Source organism: Euprymna scolopes, chromosome 14 (assembly GCF_053919585.1).
Source record: "Euprymna scolopes isolate OS-2025 chromosome 14, ASM5391958v1, whole genome shotgun sequence".
NCBI classification, from domain to species: Eukaryota; Metazoa; Mollusca; class Cephalopoda; order Sepiida; family Sepiolidae; genus Euprymna; species Euprymna scolopes.
This window is the reverse complement of record NC_136495.1, coordinates 99,953,503-99,978,878: the sequence shown is the minus strand read 5'-3', so window position 1 is coordinate 99,978,878 and position 25,376 is coordinate 99,953,503. Positions and strand designations below refer to the sequence as shown.

Sequence of the window (25,376 nt, the reverse complement as noted above, 5' to 3'; positions counted from 1 at the left end):
CCCCGATTTCCAGTACTCTCCATCTCTTTCGATATCCTTTGCAAATGAATTTACATTATTACAATAGTCGCTTACCATTGATTTTTCGCTGGTAACAACTATTAGTTTTCACTGGAATATTGGTGATAATAAGCTTTCTGAAGGTTCTATTGTTCTTTGCACTCATCCAGTGGAGGTCTGATTAGTGATTTTCCTCCTGGATCCTTCTATCTTCCTTAACTATTCACACCTATTTTGTGTGATATCTGCCGAGGCTGATACCTTTTTTATTATTTATTTTTATTTTTTTTTAATTATTTTTTTATTTTTTCATTTTTACTTTTTATTTTAATCTTTTTTAAGGTGGAAAAGCATTAGTAATGTTTATTTTTATTGATTATTATTTACTCACTAGCAGTTCTAGTTATTATTATCATTATTACATAGTAACCATTGCAAATAAATTTGCGTACTTGCAGCAGTCATTGTCCATTGATTTCTTGCTGATGTTTACTGTTGTTTTCTCTCGGAACTAAACAGCAGTAGACCTCCTGATGAATCCAATACTCTCTGTGCCCATAGAGTGGAGTCTGGATGATGCTCTCTGTCTCATCAACTCCAATATCCTCCCTGGCCATTCATGACTATTTTCTGTGGCTCCAGCTGATGCTGGTGTCACCATATTATGTTTTTGCGGGTGTGAGGGGGTGTTGAGGCAGATTATGTGCTTTTATTTCAGTTTATATGTAATTGGGCAACTTATTATTATTGTTATTATCATTGTTGTTGTTATTATTATTATTATTATTATTAGTAGTAGTAGTAGTAGTAGTAGTAGTAGTAGTAGTAGCATCTCAAGGGTGCTTCATGACAAATTTGGCACAATTCTGTCAAATAGTTCTGAAACCTATGCATAGGAGCAGTATGACCTTCTCCTTCATGATACTCAGCGAACAATGGTTGCTTCATGTTAGACTTGCTGTAATTTTGATTCTGACCAATAGCTTTGAAGCCTATAAGTGTTTATTATCATTTATAGTAATTATAGTAACAGCAATAGCAGTATTAGAATTCTTAACACACTAAAATAATTGTGCCACTTGACCACAGAATATTGTACAACAACATGAGCTCATTCTGTTCATGCTGCAAAGGTCGATATCAGGTTCCACAAGGCATGCAGGACAATTACCACAACCTGAAATCGACGAACTTGCTATCTGTCTATAGGATGTCTTGAATCACTTAATTGCAGATAAAATAGCAAGAGACAATAGCGAAAGCAGAATGTGGCAAGCAGAGCAACGACAATCGCTATCCCATCTTTGGACATCAAGAGGTGCTGCAATGACTACCATTTTGCAAGAGCTTTACTATTGTCACAGGCCTTGGATAAACAACATCAGCATCCTTCTACCTGCATTGATGGAATAGGCTTGCTCAGAAAGAGTGGGTAACATTCAACCGGATCCAAGTTAAGATTGCCAAAACACAAAACAACTTGCTCAAGTAGGGTTATGTACACAGCGCTCAAATCCCTGCAGCACCAACATACAGAATATCACATACATTCTCATAGATTGTCCCCTCAGCAAGGGATGACTCGAACACTGCTTGACGATAGACCGTGAGATGGAGTGAAAAATTATGGGGATAATGACCTACTAAAAATGCATTTTAACCTAATACTTTTGGAGCCTATACACGTATTATTTTTGTTAGTATTTTGACACCAGTATGACCCACCTACAATGCTAAGGTTTCTTCATACTGAATTTGATGAAATGTTACCCGAAATAGCAGTAGCATTAATAGTATTATAAGTTTTACTTCAACTACCCAAGATATGCTGTTCATTCCAAGTATTCTTTATGCAAAATTTTATAATTCTGATGAGTAGATTTGGAGACTATAAGTGATCGACATGTGCACTAATAAACCTCAGTTATAATATAGAGTGTTCTTTTTTTAAGCAAGTTGTATGTGAGAATGTATCGATCCCTTTCAAAGTCAGATTATATCAATCCTAGAACTTTCACATTTTTCTTTCTTCTCGCCACTCTCTCTTACACTTTGCAAACACTTTTATTACCTTTGTGCTTCCAACTGTGTTTCCTAGGTCTTCTTGCTGTTAACCAGTGCATAAAAAAAGGATATTGTTACTTTATGCTTTGATGCAGAAGACTTGCCATTTATAAACCAGATCTTTGGAATTTCAGCAGAGAGATATTCACGCCCACGATCTTCTTTCTCAAAGACATCAATGCCAACAATCAAAACCATTCTTACGAAATAATAATGAAAAAAACTGTTGGAAATGTATTATCGACCATGCAATACGCCCGTGCAATCCCTACAGTTGTATACTTAGAAGATAAAACTGTTAAATCCGACATAGTGGTAGGAGAGAGGGAGAGGGAAAGAGAGAGGGAGAGAGAGAGAGAGAGAGAGAAGGAAAGAGAAAGAGAGAGAGAGAGAGAGTAATAACTCTAGTTGAGGTCAGTGTCCCTAATGATGCTGACATAAAACTAGCTTAGGGGGAGAATAAAACTAAATACCAAGATCTTATGAACGACATAAAAATAAATTTGAACCTTAGACAGATTTAAATCATTCCAGTAATAACACAATTTACAAAAATTCCTGGCAATATACAAGGTGAACCAAGTGCGAAAAACTATACAACAATTGCACCTAAAGGGACAGTTAGAACCCTAAAAGGATCTCTCGGATGAAAACCTTGAAATAGCAAGTGAATGCCTGGCATACAATAGGGTATCCCATCCCTAGCACAAAAAAAGGGAAATGTAAATTGAACTCACTGTTGCCTCACAATTTAATTCTTATTTATTACTTGAAAGAAGCAAGTCGAAACTAACCGAGAAAATGGTCGTCAAGACAAAACTAACAGATACAAAAAAGAAGACAAAATTAAAGTAATAAAAAAATTGAAAGTAATTTTCCTTCAAAGCGAAGTCAATTATGAAAGATTTTATTATTATTATTCTATTCTCTTTCCAATAATTTGATGTGTCTATATTAAAAATGAAAGAAATTCTCTTATCTTTTGATTATTATCTGTTAATATTAAGATTAAGCTTAATCTTTTTTTGCTCATTAAATTAAATTTGTGCACATGATTATTTTTTTCTTTTCTACTTTACTATTTTAAGTTATAATTAAAATTAAGCATCTCCTGATTTATTCATAAAATTTAAATGTGATTATTGAAACAAGCCAAGCACACGTACGTACACATTTATTATATAAAAATAACAAATGATTTTTTATTTATACCGTTATAGGCTCGACACAAAAAAAATCACTTTTTCAACATATCGGTATAACTTCCATTAAGTTTTCTTTCTTTTAAATATCTCATCTGAAAGCTACCAATACTGTCCATGTAATCCATTGTTAAACTATTATAAAAAGGAAAAAGGTCAGTTCATATGTTCAGTTAAAACTCGAAAAACACACAATAAACACTCACAAAGTTAGTATTTTTAAAATCAGTATAATCCCAAATGTATAATATCTAGAATTAAAAAAAAATATGTATTATTTGGGGATCAAATGACCATTTGTATCATTTTATGTGGTCAAGACGTACACACATGCTTTAATGCTATCATATAAAGGGAAGTAATTATCATTCTTTTCAAAGAGTTATTTCCCTGACTCGAATTGTGTGTGTATATGTCCAGAGAGAGGAATGGGCTGAGCGAAGAAGGAAGAGGGAATGGGGAAGGAAGAATCGGAAACGGGGGAGGGGGAAAGAGGTTACATGTTTGCCCGAGCAATGTAGGGCAGTTTTGCAAGTATACAATATTGGCAAAACCTGGCTGACATTCTTTTTTTTTTGCATTATTGTGAATTAGGGGCTGTATTTATAGGATGGAGTTAACATTCTATTAGTTAGCGAGATGTTTGCTCATATAGCATTTAAATTTCTGTTCTTTAGTATAGTCCGGGAAACAGGGAGCAGAACTGGAATTCCAAAAAGCAAGCAGTTCGAAGAAAGAAGCTGTCATAAATTAGAAAGTTAATAAGTTTTCCGGCATCTACGAGATATCTGCAGGGTGTGAATTTTTGCTGATTGTCGGTTTATTGTGTTTTAAAATTATTTATACGACATACATTCTTGTCGTGCTTCCAGCAACTTGTTTCCATAATCAATTACTCTTCCTGTAAATAAATCTCGATGTTTAATGAAGTGAGTGATCAATTTATTTGTTCTCTTTGAAATATTGAAACACATGAAACGAGGAGTAAATAACACCCTTATGTTCTCAACAAATATATATATATATATATATATATATATATATATATATATATATATATATATATATATATATATATATATAAATAAGAATTACAGTTAAGTTTACCAAAATGATCCAAGATGGCAAAACTAAAGTAAATTATAAATATTAAAGAATTAATATTTATAAAGTAATCTCAACCAGATGTAAAAGCTCGATAAAACCAAATAACATGTTTTATTAACTACTTGTATAACTTCAAGAAAATTAAAAGAATTTCCATTTGCACGAGTAAAATCCAAGGAAATCCCGTAATAGGAAGAAGATGTGCTTTACTTGTGCAAATGGAAATTCTTTTAACTTTCTTGAAGTTATACATTTGAATTTTACCGTCACTGGATTATTTATCTTCCACCAGACTATCCATTCATGTATAATCACCTTTTTCTTCACCATATTCCCTCTGCTTCACTTTTTTTGTTTTCAAGTAAGATCTTTGACTTACTTGTTGCTTCATCAAATACTTTTGCATGCAAAATTCGATCCCGCATTTTGCTAATTCCTACCCTTTGATGAGAAGGAAAGTATTTCTTCGAAACTCCACGGATTAAGGACTATCCACTTATCTAGTGTTTCCTTTTCAGATTAAATATGTTTTTAACTCATTTCAAAGTGTTTTTTTAACATGTTTTATTAACTGTTTGCTCATATTATAAGCTCTATTTCCTATTTGGTTTTATCGAGCTTTCACATCTGGCTGAGATAATTTTATAAATATTAATTCTTTAATATTTATAATATACTTTAATTTTACAATCTTAGATCATTTTGGTAAATTTAATTGTAATTTATATATATATATATATATATATATATATATATATATATATATACTAGCAGGCCGCGTGGTATTGCCTGGTCGTAAAATCCGCATAAATATGATATTTTAATTTATGCACATTTCGTATTTATTATTATAAAGCAAATACTCTATTGATAATCATATTGTGCCTAATATAAAGTAGTTATTTCAAATGTTTAACAAATATATGCCTTGGGTATAATTAGCAAGAATCAAAACCAAAATATTTAGGTCTCCAACTATTATCGGATCGAACGACATAATAACATTTGACAAATGACCACAATTAAAAGTATAAATGTATATTTGTGCATGCATAGAGTATACACATTACATCAAACTACGCATGCCACGTTCTAATGTTTTCATTTTGACACCTTAGCAGCTATTTTCCTGGCTAAAGCAAATTGATTTTCTTCCACGAGTCCGAATACCCTAATATGATGTTTCAAGTTTGTAAACAGAAAACTGACAGAATAGTTTGGTAGAGACCATCACAAATAGAGGTAGAGATTCACTTTAAATGCAGTTCCAAACGCTATACAATTATGCACAATGAAGAAAAGATGCACAAATAGAAATGTACGTTTTAGCGAAATGAAACTTATCATCCAATCAGAAAACAGAAACAAAAACAATGAACATTGAGTTAACATAAGTTTGTTTTCAAAAGAATATGCAAATTAGTTATCCTTTTTGAAGTTACTCATATATTCATGGCTAAGTATACAAGGAAGTTGTATTCAGTTTTAAAGTAGAAAAGTGGGGTTTTAATATCAATATCAATGTGACAATGACTCAACTTTATATAACATTGTTAATTCACTACCCGCATAGCAGCAGTCGAATAGCGCAACGGTTAGAAGTTCCGACTGTCGTTTGGGCGGTCGAGTTTCGATCCTGGCTTCAGGTAGTTGCTTGTCTAGCTGCACTGATGAGCTGTGAAACAGCGAAACAGTACTGTATGTGGATGACTATATATATATATATATATATATATATATATATATATATATATATATATATATATATGCATACTAGCAGGCCACCCGGCATTGCCCGGTCGTAAAATACGCTTAAATATGATATTTTGATTAATGCAGATTTTGTACTTATCATTATACTAGCGGGGGTACTCGGCGTTGCCCGGGTGTTTACCTTGTGTAGTAAGGACGCACAGGAGGGGGGGCGGTCAAAACAACATAGCGGAGGTGCCCTGGTGTATGTAGGTGACGTAGTAAGGAATCCCCCCCAAAAAATTGGTAGTAGCGGGTAGGGAGGATCAAAATAACAGTAGGCAGAGGTGTTAAAAAAATAAGTGCTAGTCGGCAGGCAGGCTCGAACCCATAACACGAAGGAGAAAAAAAAAGCCCTGACATATTCGCCAATGTCTCTATTGTCCGACCGCAAGTTGAGAGCGATTAATTTAAGTGAAGTCAACCCAACAGTGACGATGACGTTCTAAAATGTCGGCGAAAAAGTCGACCCTTCCTTGTACAAAACAGCCGAGTTTAGGGCGAAGAAATTAATGTTTTTGGCCAATTTTTCAATATTTTTCGTCCAAGACATAGAGCTTCAAACGATACCGATCTCATTAGGATCCATTGCGTCTGTCGAAAATTTTAGCGGGACATATAAACCTACATACATACATACATACATTCAAACAGACAGGTGAGATTTATATAATATATTATATTGGACCCAATGTATAGTAATGATTTAAAAAGTTAAAACAAAAATGACTGGTGCGCCACCACCGAGAATCCAAACCAAAACGTTTAGTTTATGATTTACTTCTTCCTATGACGTTAATGCCTGAGCTATGAAGACATGTTTACTGCAAGGCTAAAAGTTAAGACCTGAACCAATAGCTATTACGTTATACATACATATTCGTAATGCCGTCATTCAACCTTTACCTAGCAAAGTCCATTTCTTTAATTTTCACTCTTTTGCACCGATGTACCCCAGCTAAAACCCAAATATAAAGTTTCGCATACTCTATATATTTTTCGCATACTCTATATATTTTTCGCATACTCTATATATTTTCCGCATACTCTATATATTTTTCGCATACTCTATATATTTTTCGCATATACTCTATATATTTTTCGCATACTCTATATATTTTTCGCATACTCTATATATTTTTCGCATATACTCTATATATTAAGTTTCAAGGAGTTTAGTAGGCAAATTTTTTAAACAAATATATATGCATACATAAATATATATAAAAAGAAGTTTGTGTTTTATGCAAATATTATGCAAGTATAAATCATGTAGAATATCTGCATGAATATAATTACACATAATGTAAACATTATGGAGGGGTTCGTTTAAACGTCGTGTTATTGTGTGCCGTGTTACTAAATGTCTGTTGTGGGGTTCTGCACTATCTGAACCCTAAGTTATCGTGTTGCAGTCTATTTCCATGATTGTCTAAGTGTGTTGCATGCGTGTGTGTCAGACATAACCCATACATGTATTTCGACATACCTCATCAACTTTTCAACTGCGTTGTTGGTCTTTTGAACCACCGAGAATTTTATCTGTTCTTGGATGAAAGCTGGAACATGTGGATGAATGCATTTCATCTCCAAGACGATGGTTGGTTTTATATAGTTTTTTTTTTATCACTTCCCAAGTGTTGAGCGCAGAAGAATTGGAAGTGAACATCTTTGCTTGTGTGGTTAATTCCAGTCTCCATTTTGGGATACATCAGCTCTCGCCCAGTGGGTGGTGGGAGACAAGCGTCCAAATTCACACTTGACTCTATGTGTTAGCCAACTTGAACACGGGACAAAAATCGTGTCCTTCCGGTCAGCTATTTTAGAGCTTCCAGTGCAACTAATCCGTTTTACAGCTCAATATGTTTTGACAACTTTTATCAAAACATAGCTTCACATCACATCTCTTGTTTGCCTCGACAGTTAGATAGATGGCTAGATCGAGACAGATAGATAGTTAGATCGATAGATACACATAGATATATAAATAGATCGAGAGACAGATAAATAATAAATAATTTCTCGTGTTCCACAACTATATAACATATAATTATAAAACTAAATGACCTTGTAACGGGTGTTGTAACCCAACATCCGATTTACGACTTCCGGTTGCGCATGCGTATATAAATAAATAATCAACGCGACTATAAAATGTATTGATTACTGTGTACGATTTCAGCGTCCCAATTGTTTTTGTTTTTTTAACGTTTAAATTATCCAAATAAACAATTGTTAATACTTTCGGTATTTTTTTACATTGTTCGTTTCCGTATTACGCTTAAGTTATTTTAACGCAATTTTCTTACAAATAAATCTACTTTAACCCGTTGACAGCAATAAGAGCATTTTAAAAAGGTGATTTGCCCACCGGCTTCATTTTTTAAAATTTATTCTCCATTTTTTTTTTTTTAATACACCTTTCTTAAAAAAAGTTCATGCATTTTCTTCTTCACTACCAACATAAATAAATAACCCCGAAAATATATTTTTTATAATTTGCGTTACAAATAAATTATCAACGCGACAATAAAACATATTGTTTTACTGTGTACGTTTTCAGCGTCCCAACTGTTTTTTATTTTCGTGTTTGAATTAAAAGATATATCAAAATTTGTATTTAACTTTAAGTATCGTGATATCTGTTCAGTGCACATTTACCTATAAGTGTAGCAAACCACTTATAATTCAATGAGTGTATGTTTGTTTTTGTTTTTTGTTTTTTTTTAATAAACAATTATAAACAGAACGACTCAAAGAAATCTGTCTAAATTCTTTTTTCATTTTAATATACTTTCATAGAAATGTTTCTGTTATGTTACAAACAACTATTTTCTTTACGTCACAAGTATCACGCTCATACATAAATTCCATAGCTAATATAATATAACATACTGACTCAACGGGTCACGGGTAGTCTAGTAGTATGATCATTCCATAAAAAATCGAAAAAAAAACTAATAGGGAATCAATTAAAATGAATGTTTAAAAGAATATGCAGATTAGCTAGATCTTTTGCAGATGAATGCAATTCTACAACCCATATATTACAAAGTTGTATTTTCTTTTTAAATAAATGGGAAAAGGGGTTTTTAATATGAATATCAACACACAAAAAAGAAACAAAAAAATCATGGGAGTATATATATATATATATATATATATATATATATATATATATATATATATATATTACACACACATACACACATATACATACAAACATATGTACACGCATATAACACACACGCACACACACATATTATATATATATATATATATATATATATATATATAATGTCAATGTGATGCATACACAAATGTTTGTGAATGATGTCTAAAACTCTACCGCCGGGCGAAAAATCCCCACTTGTGAGAAATTTATTGTATTTATACATGTTGCCATTTTATTTATTGATATTTTTTTATTCTATTTCCGATATTGATATCTGAACGTATTCAATTATTTTTACAGAAAAGCATTTGCCTCAATGTTACTTAAACATCATGGTTTCATTCAACATTTAATTATCCGCATGTGTCTCATCATCTCTGACTCATCATATACGCACACAATACAATTCCTACAGTTACGTACCTAGAAAATGGAGCTATAAAACCCGACATAGTGATATGGGACAAGAAGGAGAAAGAAGCAACCTTAGTAAAAGTCAGTGTTCCCAATGATATTGCATTAAACAGAGGTGAAAGAGAAAAGATATTGGAATACTAAGGTCTTATAAATGGCATGAACAGAAACTGGAATCTTAGGAGTAATCTGACTCATGGAAAAGGATTTAAAAAAAAAAAAAACTACCCGGCAAATATACTCGATGAACCAAGTGCAAAAGAGATACAAACTATTGCACTTAAATAGACTGTTAGAATCGTTAAAAAAGATCTCTTGGTTGGAAGGTATGAAATAGCGCGTGAATATCTAGCATCCGGTAGAATGCCTCATCTACAGCTAGAACAAAAGTAAGTTAATTGGTACGCAAGATGAATATTAACTATTTCGTTCTATAATTCCAGGTCATCTGACAGTGATAAATCTTTCGATAAAAGCCCAAGGTTTGTATTTGTGAATGTTTCAATTATTTGTTGGTGCTGAAATGTTGGTTTGAGTTTTCTCTTGCAATATTACTAACACTCGTCAATAAGAGAAATCCTAGTTCGTGGGGACAAACACGTTGGAGTTTGATTTTTGATTGGCACGCGAAAGTCATGTAAAGTTTATTAAACTGGGAAATTTCGAATGATAACAGAAACATGAAGATATGGTCTTTTATCGCATCATGCAACTATTAAATAACTGTTATTAATGACATATTGCATAAACATTTTATTGCATGTTTATAGTAATAATCTTGGTATAAATCACAAGACTGACCATAATGAAACATGAATAGGGTTGTTGGGGGGGGGAAGTACTAGTGCACTTATTGATCCATGCTGAAATAATAACGTTATTATTTAGAACACCATTCTTAACATGGGGAGAGGAGGGTGTTTTGTATCTATTTTCTACTTTAACCTCACAATTAAAAAATAAAACAAATATCATAAAACTAATTGAACTTGAAAATACTATTTTTTAAAAAATAGAGCGGATTAATAAGTGCCCTAGCACCAAAAACACGTATTAACAGAATTGAATATGTACATAATTTATCCTATTGTAACCAGATATATCCTAATTATAAAGTTGATGAAAAAAAAAATTTTTTTTTAATATCATATGTTAGGAACGGGCAAAATGAATGCCGATACTCAAAATGTATAAACATTTTGACTCCTCCCTTTACTTAAAAAAATCACCAAAAATCAGGAAATTAGCCATTTTAATGAAATTTTCAGTATTTCTCAAACAATAATCGCGGAATATAATGAACTAATTATTTTTATTTAAATTATAGTGGAAATATATTATTTTGTTTAAACAAACAATACCTTTACTAAAGTTATGGTTTTCAGTAGTAAATAAAAAACGCAAGAATTTATTTTTGCTTTTTTTATATAAATAAGCATCGTAATTTGTAACAATAAAAATAAAGTAATTTTTACAGGAACATTACGAAAAAATCCCCTAAATCCGTAATAATGAATTCTATATAACTCGAAGAAAAATGAATTTCTCGAGCTACCGATATTACTATTGAATTAAGCATTACTTATTTAATATTTTCACACAAAAAAAATATAATTGCAAAAAATATTTCTACTTTTTTTTAAAATTACGGCTTTCGCATAATTTTTATATGCAAGATTTTAATAATTTCCTTGCTCACAAGAATGTGAAACTTTCGGCGTAACATATTTTTTATATAATATTGAACAATAATTTTAAAAAAATAATTTAAAAACAGGAACATAGAAAAATAATTAAATTAAATTAAAAAATGCAAACGTTCAGAAAGGGAATCTACGGATGCGCGACTGGGGAAAAAAAAGAACTTCCTTCCTTTTTATTATATGATGTCATTTTCACAGTCTTTCGACTGCCTGAAATTTTGGGCCTTAGTAATTTTCGTGTTTACAAAATTTTAGTTTGTTGCGTTTTGCGAACGCCAGAATCACTCAGTTTTGTGGCTATATTTATCTTTTAAAGGATTTTTACAATGAATTTATTTAACTTCAAAATTTAGATGAATTGGATAGCTCGCCGTGAAAACATTTTCATAACTTTTTTTTTTTCACGTGTACAAATATTTTTTTCCTTTGGGAAATTAAGTTTAGTCCTTAATCTTTCAAATACAATCAAAAAGTAGTCGAAAACCTACAAAAAAAATTATGATAAATCGGCTTTCAAAACTAGGTCCCCCATTTTTGCCCGTACCTATCATATGTAAGCTTATTTTCACCCCCCCCCCCCACCAATAGAAAAGCATTAGAAACTGTAAATTATAATCTATTACAAAACATCCAAAATGGCTAACTTACTAATACGTAATAACCCGACGTCAAATTACAATTTGCTAAAAACTATTAATGCCTTCTATGTCTTCAAATTCCCAATAGAAGAATGTGTCACTAAAAACAATACATACATCGGCATGACTAGAACTCGTCGGTTTGTATGTCACCCGTCTTCTCCTAACAGCTTACAACATCTAGTAGCACATGGTATCATCAAAAAATTATTTCAGAAACATACCAATAAAAAAGACTGCCATCTCATTGTCTTAAATTGCAACTCGTGCCTCCTCTTCCTCCTCCTCATCCTCCTCACTATTACCCATTCAACCCACCATAAATTTGGCTCAATACGAATGAGGAGAAGGTTTATCAATAAATTCCCCCACACTTGATCGGTGCATAAACCTAAACGTGGATTCCATCAACAAAGCTTCTTTCCTTGAACTGCTCGCCTGTGGAACGCTGTTCCGCTGGTTTGCTTTTCAGTTGACTACAATAGTGTCGTCTTCAAGTCCAACATAAACAAGTTATTGAACCGTCCTCGCCAATCTGATTATATCAAATTTCCACCGCAAATGATTACTCCACTACTATCCCAATGACTATAATATACACATTAACCCTTATCCTTGGGTGGCCTCTGCGCCTTGATATGTGGTAATCTCTTTGTAAAAAATAAAATAAAATAAAACGGTTTTAATCAACTTTCTCAATAAATTTACCAATTGTAACTTTATAACTCATCACGTGCCTGACGAAGATGTATGAGAGTCGAACACGTTTGCAGATATGTCGAGTTCCTGTTGACACTGGAGCAGAACGTTAGATCATTGGATTTGTGAAGAAACAAACAGGAGTTGTCACTGTTGTTTAACGAAATACATACACGCACGCGCACGCACGCACACACACACACACACACACACACACACACACACACACAACCACGCAACGGAACTTTGAAAGGAACTTTGTCTACTTCTTATTCATGAACTTTAAAACTTCTCAATGACCTTAAACTATACCGATGGTGAGGCCCCAGCTTGCGGGCTTTGGGGAGTGTGGAGCCACCCTTTAATTGCCATTGCTCCCAAGTCCACTCTGACCCGGAGTGGTAATACCTGTTAGGTCCCAACTATGGGTTAAATAGAACCCTACTTGAAGAAAACAAATATATTCTATTTAAAAATTCTTCAAAATCAGTGTATTCGGCATTAAATAACCTGAAAAGTGTTGATATGCTGTAAAACAAAAACAAACAACCAACTAAAACTTCTCAAGAAACATTTCTGTAAAATTGTTGATATATAAATATATTTTGATCGGCAGTTCAGGTTTTCTCATCTCATTCCCGAAATCTCGTTGTGAGTTAGCACTTATTAACTAGTGACCCATTCATGTTTTCATTCATCTTTTCATTCGCCAATTTAACTTCATATTCATCAGTTGTTAGTGCTCTTCTTGCCACTCTCCAAAAGCTTCTGCAAAATGCACGACACATAGCCAGGAACAACACGATACTATTCCTCCTCCCAAACGTTGGTTTCGTGAACGAATAACTATTTTTAATCACCAATTCTATGAAAATCTTTTCCAAACTTTTGAATATAACGATCACGAATTTTTACCGAAGTTTCCAACGGAATAAAATGAATAATTCATCGTTTGTTATGCGGGCTTCATCAATTTGTAATTAAAATCTGTTTACAGTCAAAACGCGTGTATCATCTACTTCATCAGCATCATCTACTTCATCAGCATCATCATCTACTTCATCATCATCATCTACTTCATCAGCATCAGCATCTACTTCATCAGCATCATCGTCTTGAATAATACGCATGAAAAATTGTTTTATTTTTTATATTTTGATTAATCACTAATGTGTGTGTGTATGTATGTGTGTTTCTTTTGAATTAATCACTAATTTGTGTGTGTGTGTGTGTGTGTGTGTGTGTGTGTGTGTGTGTGTGTGTGTCTGTTTCTTTTGAACTAATGACTAATTTGTTTTACTCGTGTATAATCATCATAAATGCATAAAGTTTAGGAATGGCTTTTGAATCTCCATCATATTAAGAATTTTGTTTGTTTGGCGGGTACTTATGCAGTGTACGACCTCTTTTTCCGTGATGCTGTGTCGGCATAATTTTGGCAGCTTACGTAAACCGGCAGAATATGGCAAGCGATGAACAAATTTTAAAACGCTAGAAAAAATTTAAAAAAAAAACATGATAAAAAACATTTATCACATAGTAATTTCAATGAAGAAAAGTTGAAATATAATAATAATAATAATAATAATAATAATAATAATAATAATAATAATAATAATAATAATCAACGTATGATAAATTTGATGAATAAACATTCTTTTGTAAAATAATGCTTAACAACAAACGGTTTTTACGGAGATTTTTGGAGGGTACAAAAATTTATTGTTATGATAAATGTATTTATTTTTCATATTATTAAATAAATAATTTCTGAATTTTTTAGATGAGAATTGGTTATTCGTACTGTTTGGATTCATCGGACTACTGTTCTCATACTGAGTGTCATTTTCACCACGTTTTCGTCTATGTAACCTTCGAACTTCTTCAGGTTTTCGGTTGCCCACATTTATAATTGAACCTTCAACATTCAGGAGAATATTATTTTAACAATTGATTTTTCAAAGTACTCTAACCACTCGACAGAAACATTCCCGAGTTCGACGTAATACACCTGAAGAAGGTCGTAGGTTACATCAACCGAAACGTTGGGAAAATGAAACTCAAGATGGGAACAGTAGTCTGATGAATCCAAACAATACGAATAACCAATCTTCATCTCAAAAATTCAGAAACTATTTTGTTTTATTTTTAAACATTTTCGATTATCTGCCGGGGATTCCTAAGGAAGTACGTTTTTTCAAATTTCTCTCGGGAAATTCTTCCAATTGGTCACGGTGTGTTCCAAATCGATGACACACTCTCAATTTCGAACAGTTGAAATGTCTTGAAACCACATGTATTTTCTGGCAAAATGAACGAACTTTTGTTTTCTGCAACCGTAGTATAATCTGTAAACGCACTAGATTCATTATGACGGTTTAACTAAGATGATTAATTTTTAAGGATTTTATTTTTGTCATGACAATAACTAATATTTTCTTTTAATTTACTAACTAAACTGTCGTCTGCTGCACTGATTGAGCATTTCGCCATATTCCGGAGGTTTATATAAGCTGCCGAAATATGCCGAGGTAACATTACAGAAAAACGGGTCGTTCACTGCATAAATTAATGCCACAAGTTTTCTCTCTAGATCATTTGCTTGTCTTGGATTTAAAAATGATTTCTGTATTTTTTTCTTTTGTCTGACATTAATGAAACAAGAACTGAAGATCTTAAAAAGAATTTAATGATGCTGTTATCTCTTTCAAATATGATCCCGACAGATTAATAAAAATTATATTTCGAACTTCTGACAAAGCGATTTCCAACTTAAGTGTGACAAACTAAGGAAAATGCTATTTGAATCTTAAGATTGAGAGACAGAGGACAATCATATTTCAATTATAAACAGTAGTATTGAGACAATTAATCGGAATCGTGAATCAGAAAAGTCGGAACATTTTTGGGTATCGGAATCGGTGTCAGAATCGGAAAATTTTGTGCTTATTTTCTGATGCCAAGAAACGATTCTATTGTTTTATTTTTTTTATCTTTTATTAAAACTTAATTTTATATTAATGGTGCTAATTATAAAATAATAAATATTCATAGATTTTGAACTACCAGTAGATCTAAAATCTATAGTTAAAATCGGGAAAAATATTGGAATCGTCCCTTCACTATTAAACATAAAAAAAACAAACGAAATGCTGTGTCGAACATATACTACACGGATGAGTGAAAATGCTATTCAAACTTAAGCATAACAAACCATCAAAAATGCTATTTCACTCTTAAGGAAGACAGGCTGACTAAAATAATATTTCAGATCTAAATATGATAGATCAGCCTAAATAATATTTCAAGCTTAAGCCTGGCAGACTATATTTAGCATAGCACGGGTACATAACGGGAACAAGACATTTATATAACAGTGTACACGGTGACGACGATGGCGTCATTTTTTGGAGATTTCATATTATTAATAAACTGGGATGTAGATGTGAAGAGAAATGCGTAGTGGACAGTTCTTTTAACTCGGAGGGATGATACATTATTGAAGAGGGATACAGACAACACTTTGGAAAGGGTTTATTATTAAGTTCTTTACAAAGATGAAGACAAAACACGTTACCTTGCGGTTGAAATTATGACTTTTATTCCAGTTGGATGATGAGAACAGGTATTCGATGTCTTGCAGAATTAATACATTGTCTTGTCTCCCTTTCTGCCTCGTCTACGAAAGGAGCATAGCTAACTCAGCTCTCCTCTCTCTCTCTCTCAACTCTCCTAGCTGTAACTGATTTGATCTCAACTAATTTCGACCCATAACTTAACTAAATATATTGAATCTATCTGTCTTTGTGACGTCAGAACCTGCTCAAACATGTGGATGTTTTTTCACGTGGATATTACATATGTCTCCAACACGTTTTTGGCAACACAAAGACATTCCTTAATTTACATTGTCCGATTCTACTTCTCTGACCTAATTAGTTGTATAGCTATTTCTAATATAATGGACAATTCTCTATATTCTTAGCATTGCATCTAAATAACAATATGTATTCTTTTAACTTTTGATCACTGAGTTCGATTCTAGCATTCTCCTTTACTAAATATTATTTTCGACCCTATTTACTTCATTTATCTAATGACCGGGATCTACCCGCTTCAGTATGTAACAATATGTTAAACTTAAGCATAACAATCTGATAGAAAAGTTATTTAAAGGATGAAAGATTAACAAAAATTATATTTCACACATAGCAAAACTAAACAAAATTTTATTTCAAAATTTAGCGAGAAAGACTAACAAAAATAACATGTTTAATGTAAAAAATAACAGACAAACAAAAATGCTATTTCAAACTTAAGCTTGACAGACCAACGCAAATATTATTTCAAGTTTAACCATGAGAATTTTTGCAGGGAAGTGCCTACGTCCTCCTACATACAGCACCTGGTATTCCCAAAGGTCACCCATCTGGTACTGACCAGGCTCAAAATTGATTAACTTCAGTGATCTAATGAGAACCGGTGTCTATGTGATTATGCTGTATTCATAGAATTACTTCAAGGATATACGGCATAATCACATTGACACACCGGTTCTCACCATATCACCAAAGTTAAGCACGAATGAACCTGGCCAGTACCCCATGAGTGACTATTTGGGAATGCTGTATGTATCGTGCTGAAATGTAAAAATTTCCAGGTTGGTATCTGGAGGCGTGTTTAATCCATTGGGAAAGATGCACCCCTAGATTTCATTAAGGTATGCATATAGAAAGAACACTCAGATGTAAAACCTGAGGTCTGCTGTTTGCTCTGTCTTGTGACAGCCATTGCTATAAACACATCTGAAAATTATGCAAGAAATTGTCTATTTCGGTGTCTTGAACTCTCTAATCCCGGAGAACTATGTCTACAATGTCTATCTTATTGTCTGGGGTGGAGGTGGGGGCTAGGTCATTCCATTATAAGAACTATGCACAAAATTGTCTATAACTCTAATATACTCTCTTCTTGATACTGAGTTTACTGTTGCTTTGATGGTCATCTTCATCTCAGCAATAGTCAGTAGATTATTTTGATAGACATTATCTTTGAGATAACACTGATAAAAATCTGGGAGAGGTAAGATCCAGCGAATGCGAAGTTCATTCAGGATCACTCTCCCTACTAATGAAACGATCACCAAAGTGTCCCTTTATATAATTGACCGGTAATAAAAACACAAAGACTGTTGAGTATTAATGACTGAAACATGATCGACAAGTCAGGCATAGACTGAAGTTTATCTGTAGTAAAAATAGTTGAATTGAAGAATGGATTATGAATTCTTTTTTTGTATTTTATTATTAACTTACATTGGAACCTTTTCAACATTGTGTTAGACGTTCTCTCCTTAGTTTCATTATAGAGACTCCAAGTATGACGTCTTTTTATATTTTGGGTTTTTTTTTATATAGAAATCGCTCTACACAACGCATGAAGACACTTGATGTAAGGAGCTAAAAAAATTCTTTTTTGATTTAAAAAAATAAGCCAACGATAAGTGTTGATAGATTTCGATCTAGATGAGACTAATACCAAAGTGTTCCTTCATATAACTGAACGGCAATAAAACAATGCTAGATGTTCATGACTTAAATATGGTCCACAAGTCGAGCACAGACTGAAGTTTATTCGTACAGAAAGTTGTGGATTTTATTAGCAAATCAATAGATGGATTTTTTCTTTTGTGATTATTAATCTAAATTACAGGAGACGACTTGAACCTTCTATTAGATTTTCTTTGCCAAGCTTCATTACAGAGACTCCAAGCATGATGTTATTTCTTTTGTAATAGAAATCACCCTAGACAGGACATTAAGCCATGTGATATAACGAGCTAAAAATACTACTTTAAGATTTAAAAAAAAAAACAGTCAGTGATAAGTGTTGGATAGATTGTGACCCAGAAACAATCTTTGTATATACTCCTTAACAAAAACTCCTCTTAAGTCTATTCGTAACCCAAATCTCGAAGATGCAATCTAGTTCTACAAATCGTAATGTTACACGCAAGATTAAGAGAAAAACGTTTGGAACTCAATGGAGTGTTTCATTCTCTTTATCACCTTATCATTATTGTCATCATCATCATCATCATCATCAACAGTGTCATCATCATCAAAATCACTATCATCATTATCATCGTTGTTATTATCGTCATCACCATCACCATCATCATCATCATCACCATCATCATCATAATCATGGTCACTGTCATCGTCATCATCATCATCATCATCATCATCATCATCATCATCATCAATAGTATCACCATCATCGTCATCATTATCGTCATTATCATCATTGTCATCATCATCGTCATTATCATCACTATCATCATCATAATCATCATCATCACCATCATAATCGTAATCATGGTCATTGTTGTCATCAATAGTATCATCATCGTCATCATCATTGTCATTATCATCATAACAATCATAATCATAATAACATCTGTAATAATATTAAAAATAGACAATGATGCCAATTTTGCTGATGTTCTTTCAGTGCTTCATTTGACCAGTCCCCTGACAGTCCACAAAGGTTAGTTTTTATTTTCTGGTGAATTACTAATATTTTTTAACATACTAATAACTGTTTTTTTTTTTTTCTTGTTTTTTTTTTTTTTGATTCCTCGGCTAGAAATCTATTAGCAAATTAACATGTTTCACTGTTTCACTCACTCACTATCGCTTCATTATCCACTACTTGAAATCATTAAAACGAAATTAATCGATAAAAAAATACAAAACCAATTCATATAAAAAGAATAATAAAGCTAAAACTGTACTATTTCGATTATTCGCTCTTCTCATTTTTGGATGGTATTTCCATATAACATCCAAGATGAGAATAGTAATTCGAACAATAAAAAGTATCAATCCCCACCTTATAAATTTTGAAACAAGAAACTAATCATATTGTTATCTAAAAAATCAGCCTCTCCGATATCCTCTCTCTCCACTTTCTCTGAATTCCAAGACCACAAAGTTTGGCAGACATACACACGTTCACTGTTATTATATAGAAAGAAGATTATTGCCAGTTATTAGGACTGAGTTTCCTTTTTCATGCACATAAAATGAAAGTTGTATAAATCATTATTGTTTCTTTCGTTACTAGCCTGGGTGCCCGACGTTGCCCGGGTGTTTGGAGGTGTGTGTTGAGCAAAAAAGAAAAACAAAAGTTGTAGTAAGCAGGAAGGCTCAAACCGTACCGCGAAAGAGAAAAAGAATGTGAGAAAAAAAAGTAACGTTTTTGCCGTTGCGTTTATCGCCAAACCGGAAGTGGCGAAGGTTTAAATTAAGGCTAGTTAATCAAAAAGAGGGAATGACTTTCGAAAATATCGTCGGAAAAAGCGACCCCTCCTTGTTGAAAAGTACCCAGTTAAGGGTGAAGGAATCAATGTTTTAGATATTTGTCGTCCGAATGGACGAGCTTCACAACGATAGGTAGACCTACAAACATACATACATACATACATTTAAATAGACAGGTGAGATTTATATTATAGATTACCAGTTATTATTAAGATTAAGCCTCTTTATCTGTGCTTATAACAATTTGCGAACATAACTATTGAAGTGAGCCAAACATGTGTAAATTTACTTTTATTACATCATCATCATCATCATCATCATCATCATCTTACGACCATAATCGAGATGATGGAGTTAACATGCTGACGTTTGATATCCCGGTCCGGCATGATTGCTTCCAGATCACAACTTTCAGCATTGGTATCCCTTGTAATGACATTTCGATACGTGAGCATTCTACTTTGTTTGCTGGTCTAGAACAATGGCCTACAAACTGAACAGGTCTTGTATTGGAATTATCAAGAAGTCACTAACAGGTGCCCTGTTATTGGATGAAAAACAGCTAATCACAGGCTTTCCTTTTAGATCCTCATCAACACCACGAGAACAGTTTTTTTTTCGAATTCTTTACTTCTTTTGCTTTCGGGGTCTCGATGACGACATGTGTCTGTCTGCTCTCTCCGTCATTCAACATCAGACACATGTGAGGATTTTCGACAGCAACTGCAGCACAAAAAACTCAAGGCTCCCTTTTTTTTCCTCAACCCGGCTGAAACTCCACAGGAAACATTCATCGCTACCAGGACGAATCCTTCAGATAAGTTCCGCAAAACGCGACTGTTTTTGCAAGGAAATATTCTTTCTTCCTCCTCTTTCTTTTCAATACAAGTTTTTATAACAATTTCCATTTTGTGTGTTTTTTTCTTCTTGTCAACGTCACATTATCCTGTTACCATCTATTGGTGGGAAAATACAACTCTTGCTTTGACAATAAATATAGTTGTATAGAAAACAATAGTTATATAAATAACATGATGCAACAATAACAAATAAAAATTGGTTAGTTATCATCAAAGTTTGATTTATCTTGGATGTTATTCTCACAGTGTTTTAGCCAATGTAATCTCTAACTTTCTTCAAGTTTTTGTCAAACTCAAGAATCCGTATGGAATCTTGAATTTGCACAAGCACTCATGGCATAGCGGATTCAGTGCTAAAATAATAATCAGTTTTATGTGACAGTCTTCTGGAGCTTCAAGATTTAATCCTCAATGCGGGTGATACTAAGAATACAATTATAAAAATTACTTAAGACTTCTACCCGGTCATAGCGAGAATGAATTAAATGAAGAGTTCCATTCAAGATTTCATATAAATTCCTGAGTCCAACAGAAAGTTTCCAGAGTCTGGCAAGATACACACGAAGAAGATCAGAGGTTACATCAGATGAAATATTGTAAGAATAACATTCAAGATAAAAGTCGAATAATACATATAATACAAAATATTTATTAGCTCATCGCCTTGATTATTTCCATCTTACTTAGTGCATTTAAACAGGGTATCTCGATGGTTCAAAAGCTTCAGTTCAACTACCCATGTCCGCTATGCTCTCAATTCCTTGTCTGATATAACTTTTGCTAGGGTTGTCAGCGATCATTTCGCCGGTAGGGACACTTTTCTCAAAAGGTCACATGTTTGACTTTTGCTAACCCCTTGTCTACAATACATTTTGTTTATGGCTGAAACCGGCACAATGCATTTTAACTTTAATATCTACTAGCTGACATACCAACTAATATTCAACAGTTATATCAAAAAACGAGATCTTGAGTTCACTACAATGAAGGATTGCTAATTCATAATAACAGTCAAAATAAAAAATATCCTCATTCATCATCGGTTTTTTACATGAGAAAGACAAGAGGGTAAAGTAGCTTGAATGTTATATTTCGATAAATAAATTAAAAAGTATACATGTCAGAGACAGGTATTTTTAAAACGTCATCATTCGATAATGTCACAAGTTTATCAAATTAAATTGTGATTCTATGATCTCGTAATTAAAAAACATTTTTTTAGTAAAATGATCAGTAAAACTCAAACTATCTGATCACCACACTTGAACGTCATACATTAAATAACACACCGAAATTTTCACAATTTCTTTCACTTGCGACTAATATTGTCTCACCATTTTCTGTTACTAATCTAATAATCTATCTATTAATCTCTACCTCTATTGCTATATAAAAGAAACTTTGTGTGTGTGTGTGTGTGTGTGTGTGTGTGTGTCTCTGTTTGTGTGTCTGTGTGTGTCTCTGTTTGTCTGTGTGTGTGTCTCTGTGTGTCTCTGCGTGTGATTTCGTTCCCTATGAACTCGAAAACGATCGGGCGACTTTTATAAAATTTCACACGCAAATACTTTATGTGCCTGGCAGTGTTCTTAGATAAGTTTTGTATTGGAATGGCTTTGAAAAGTACTGATAATTGATAATCGAAATAATCCACAGAACGAAGGAACAGGCAATTTAATCAAAGTTTATACTTTATACAGCCTAACATGACAAATGCATTTGAGAAGTTTTATTACCACACAAGCCGAAAGGCTTGACATATAAAAGCAACTTTTTTGATATGACAGAACGCATTCAAAAGGAATGTTTCTGTTTAAAGCACAATTGCACGATGATATTTGACTTTTTCATTTTAAACTTAAATTCAAACCATTATCATCGCACAAGCAGTAAGACCAAACATATAAAATCAACAGTAGGTTCTTTGATATGACAGGGGCGTATTCGAAATGAATGTTTCTGTTTAGAGCACAATTGAAGCATGATACTAGATTTTTGCATTTCAAACATTAATGCAAGCCTTTCATTATTTCTTTCATTACTAGCCTGGGTGCCCGACGTTGCCCGGGTGTTTGAAGGTGTGTGTTGAGCAAAAAAGAACCCCCCCCCAAAAAAAAACAGAGGACATTCAATTGTTTTTCTGAGCATTTTACAGTCAACGGAGAAAAAAAGGCCAAAGACCCTAGTGCTTTGATGTGATGTTTTGAATATAATAAACTAGTTATGACCAAAGTTCCATTTCATTCGCACAAAATACTAATTAGAGTTGGGGCCGGTTTTTTTTTTGGGGGGGGGGGGGTTACCCTGTATATAAAAAACAATTTTCTAAAATCAACAATAGATTGTCTACAGTGCAATATAAACTACAATGTATTGTGAACGTCACTGTGGGGAGATATATGAAACTTCCTTCTGATGCATCTTATCCAACTAAAGCAGGCAATTAATCGATTTAATTGAAAAATGAGTAATTTCACCGATTTTGATGACAATCGTAATATGGGAGTACATAACATTCGTTGATCATCATTCATTCCCAGGCAACGTCGAGTCTCCTTACTTTTTTCACTTATAGTTCTTAAAAAAAAACTGTGCGTTTATAATAAGGTATGAGGATAGACAATGAAAAGATATTTTGTTTTTTAACGAAAGAAAAATGAATTTTACCCATTATTGATGTAAATCCATAAAAAAAATCAGCATTATCAAATCTTAATGACATTTTCAGTATTTATTAATCACAAAATATTAATGTAAAGTATTGTTTTATTAAAAAAAGAAAACTCTACATCACTAAAATTACTTTATCTTTTCTTTCATGTTTTATACCCATCTTATCTCATTGTATAGGCGGCCACTGAGTTTCGACTCTGGGTATAATAAAACGTATTCCGTCCTTGAAATTAAAGAGGCCAAGTAATTTAAATCAGCGTTTCTAAACGGATGGATTTGTGGGCGTAAGGAATTTTGAAATGAGTTTGGAACTTTTGTTGGGCCTGGAATGGATCCCAAAGAAAATATATGGTTGTTGAAATTCTATGCCTTTTCTACTGATGTAGACTTATGGAATCACTATAGTATAGCCCCAATCAAGTTCAAGTTGAATTCAAGAGAAGCAATATAGAACTAAATCCTGTTACTCAAAGATTTTTCGCTACGTTTCAGTCACAAAGACATTTGCTTGATTTTTAAAGGGAAATAACTCGAAAGCATTTTAATGAAATCAAAACAAAAACATGTAGATCTCTTGTTATTATTTTCACATTGAAATTTGAAACATTTTGTTTAAGTATATTGTCTTATTCAAATTTGAATAATGCTTCCATCTCAAGTTGTCATATTTTAATATGAAGAAAAAGCATTAACACAACAGCCATAATATAACTTACGAGTTAGTTTATACTAACAATTAAGTCATATTATGGCTATCGTGCTTCATTGTCAAGCTGACAAATGCTTTTTCTAAATAGCAATTATTATATTTTTATGTGGGGTTGAGATTTCTTTTCATGCTGAAATAACCACAAGAGGACAAAGGTTGAGAAGCACTGATTTAAATGGCTAAAATACTCTAGTCATTTTTTTTTTTACTGAAATAAATAAATTACATAAAAATTTAATGAAGATGGGATAATCCTTTGATTTTTTTTATGGATTTTTTTTTTCCAATCAGATATATTCATATTTTTATTAAAAAAAAAGACAAATTACTTCCATTTCATTGCCGGAATTAGCAAAAATGGAAACTATACAAAACCTTTAATCTCTTAGGAATTAAATACAATTATCTTTGGATTCCATTTACTTTCTTTTGCGGTGGTGATTCCATTTGTGAGTTTTTACATTAAACAGGATTCTCAATAAAATGTACTTGTTTTGCATCTGAGAAATTAAAATCCCAGAGCTGGCACGTTATAAAAGATGTCGCCTTGGGTGATGTCATCAAAGTTAAAATTGCACCAGTCCGATAAATATTGAATAATTCTTTAGAAAATTATTTTAGTTAAGGCCTTGAAGCATACAATCCTAATAACACTAAAAATAAGTGGATGATTTTAACTTGGAGCCTTTGGAATTGAAAACTCCAAACAAGATTTAAAAAAAAAAAGATAAAGAAAATGGATAATTTTTTTATAAATTTATTTTGATTAGAGAGTTCTTAAAGAAATTGTTCCGTTTATTTTAATGCAAAATGATACCTTTGGCAAAACTGAGTTAATTTCTAATTATAAAATGGAATCTGGAGAAAGAAGTGAATACAATTAAAATCCTAATTAATTCCCTACAACTGTCTGATTTTCCATAATTATATGCGAATCAGGCAGTTGTTTTAGTTATGGAAGACTCAAATAGCTTATGATTGTGTTCATTCCTTCAGCTCTCCTGAATACTAACCCAGTCTAGTATATACTAAACAAGCAGTTATAATGGCATATGTGA

General features: G+C 32.7%; 1 protein-coding gene across 10 annotated transcripts in view; it reads left to right on the top strand.

The window, feature by feature from the left end:
• LOC145293203 (uncharacterized) overlaps positions 1-25,376 on the top strand; it is an 897,849-nt gene that overhangs the window by 751,553 nt on the left and 120,920 nt on the right. For 8 of the 10 annotated variants that reach the window (XM_080139719.1, XM_080139715.1, XM_080139723.1 and 5 more), the window contains exons 9-10: positions 10,158-10,196; positions 19,268-19,303. In XM_080139719.1, coding sequence (XP_079995845.1) covers positions 10,158-10,196; positions 19,268-19,303 — 75 coding nt within the window. The remainder of the gene's footprint in view (positions 1-10,157; positions 10,197-19,267; positions 19,304-25,376) is intronic. The other 2 variants (XM_080139718.1, XM_080139714.1) reach the window with 1 other exon arrangement.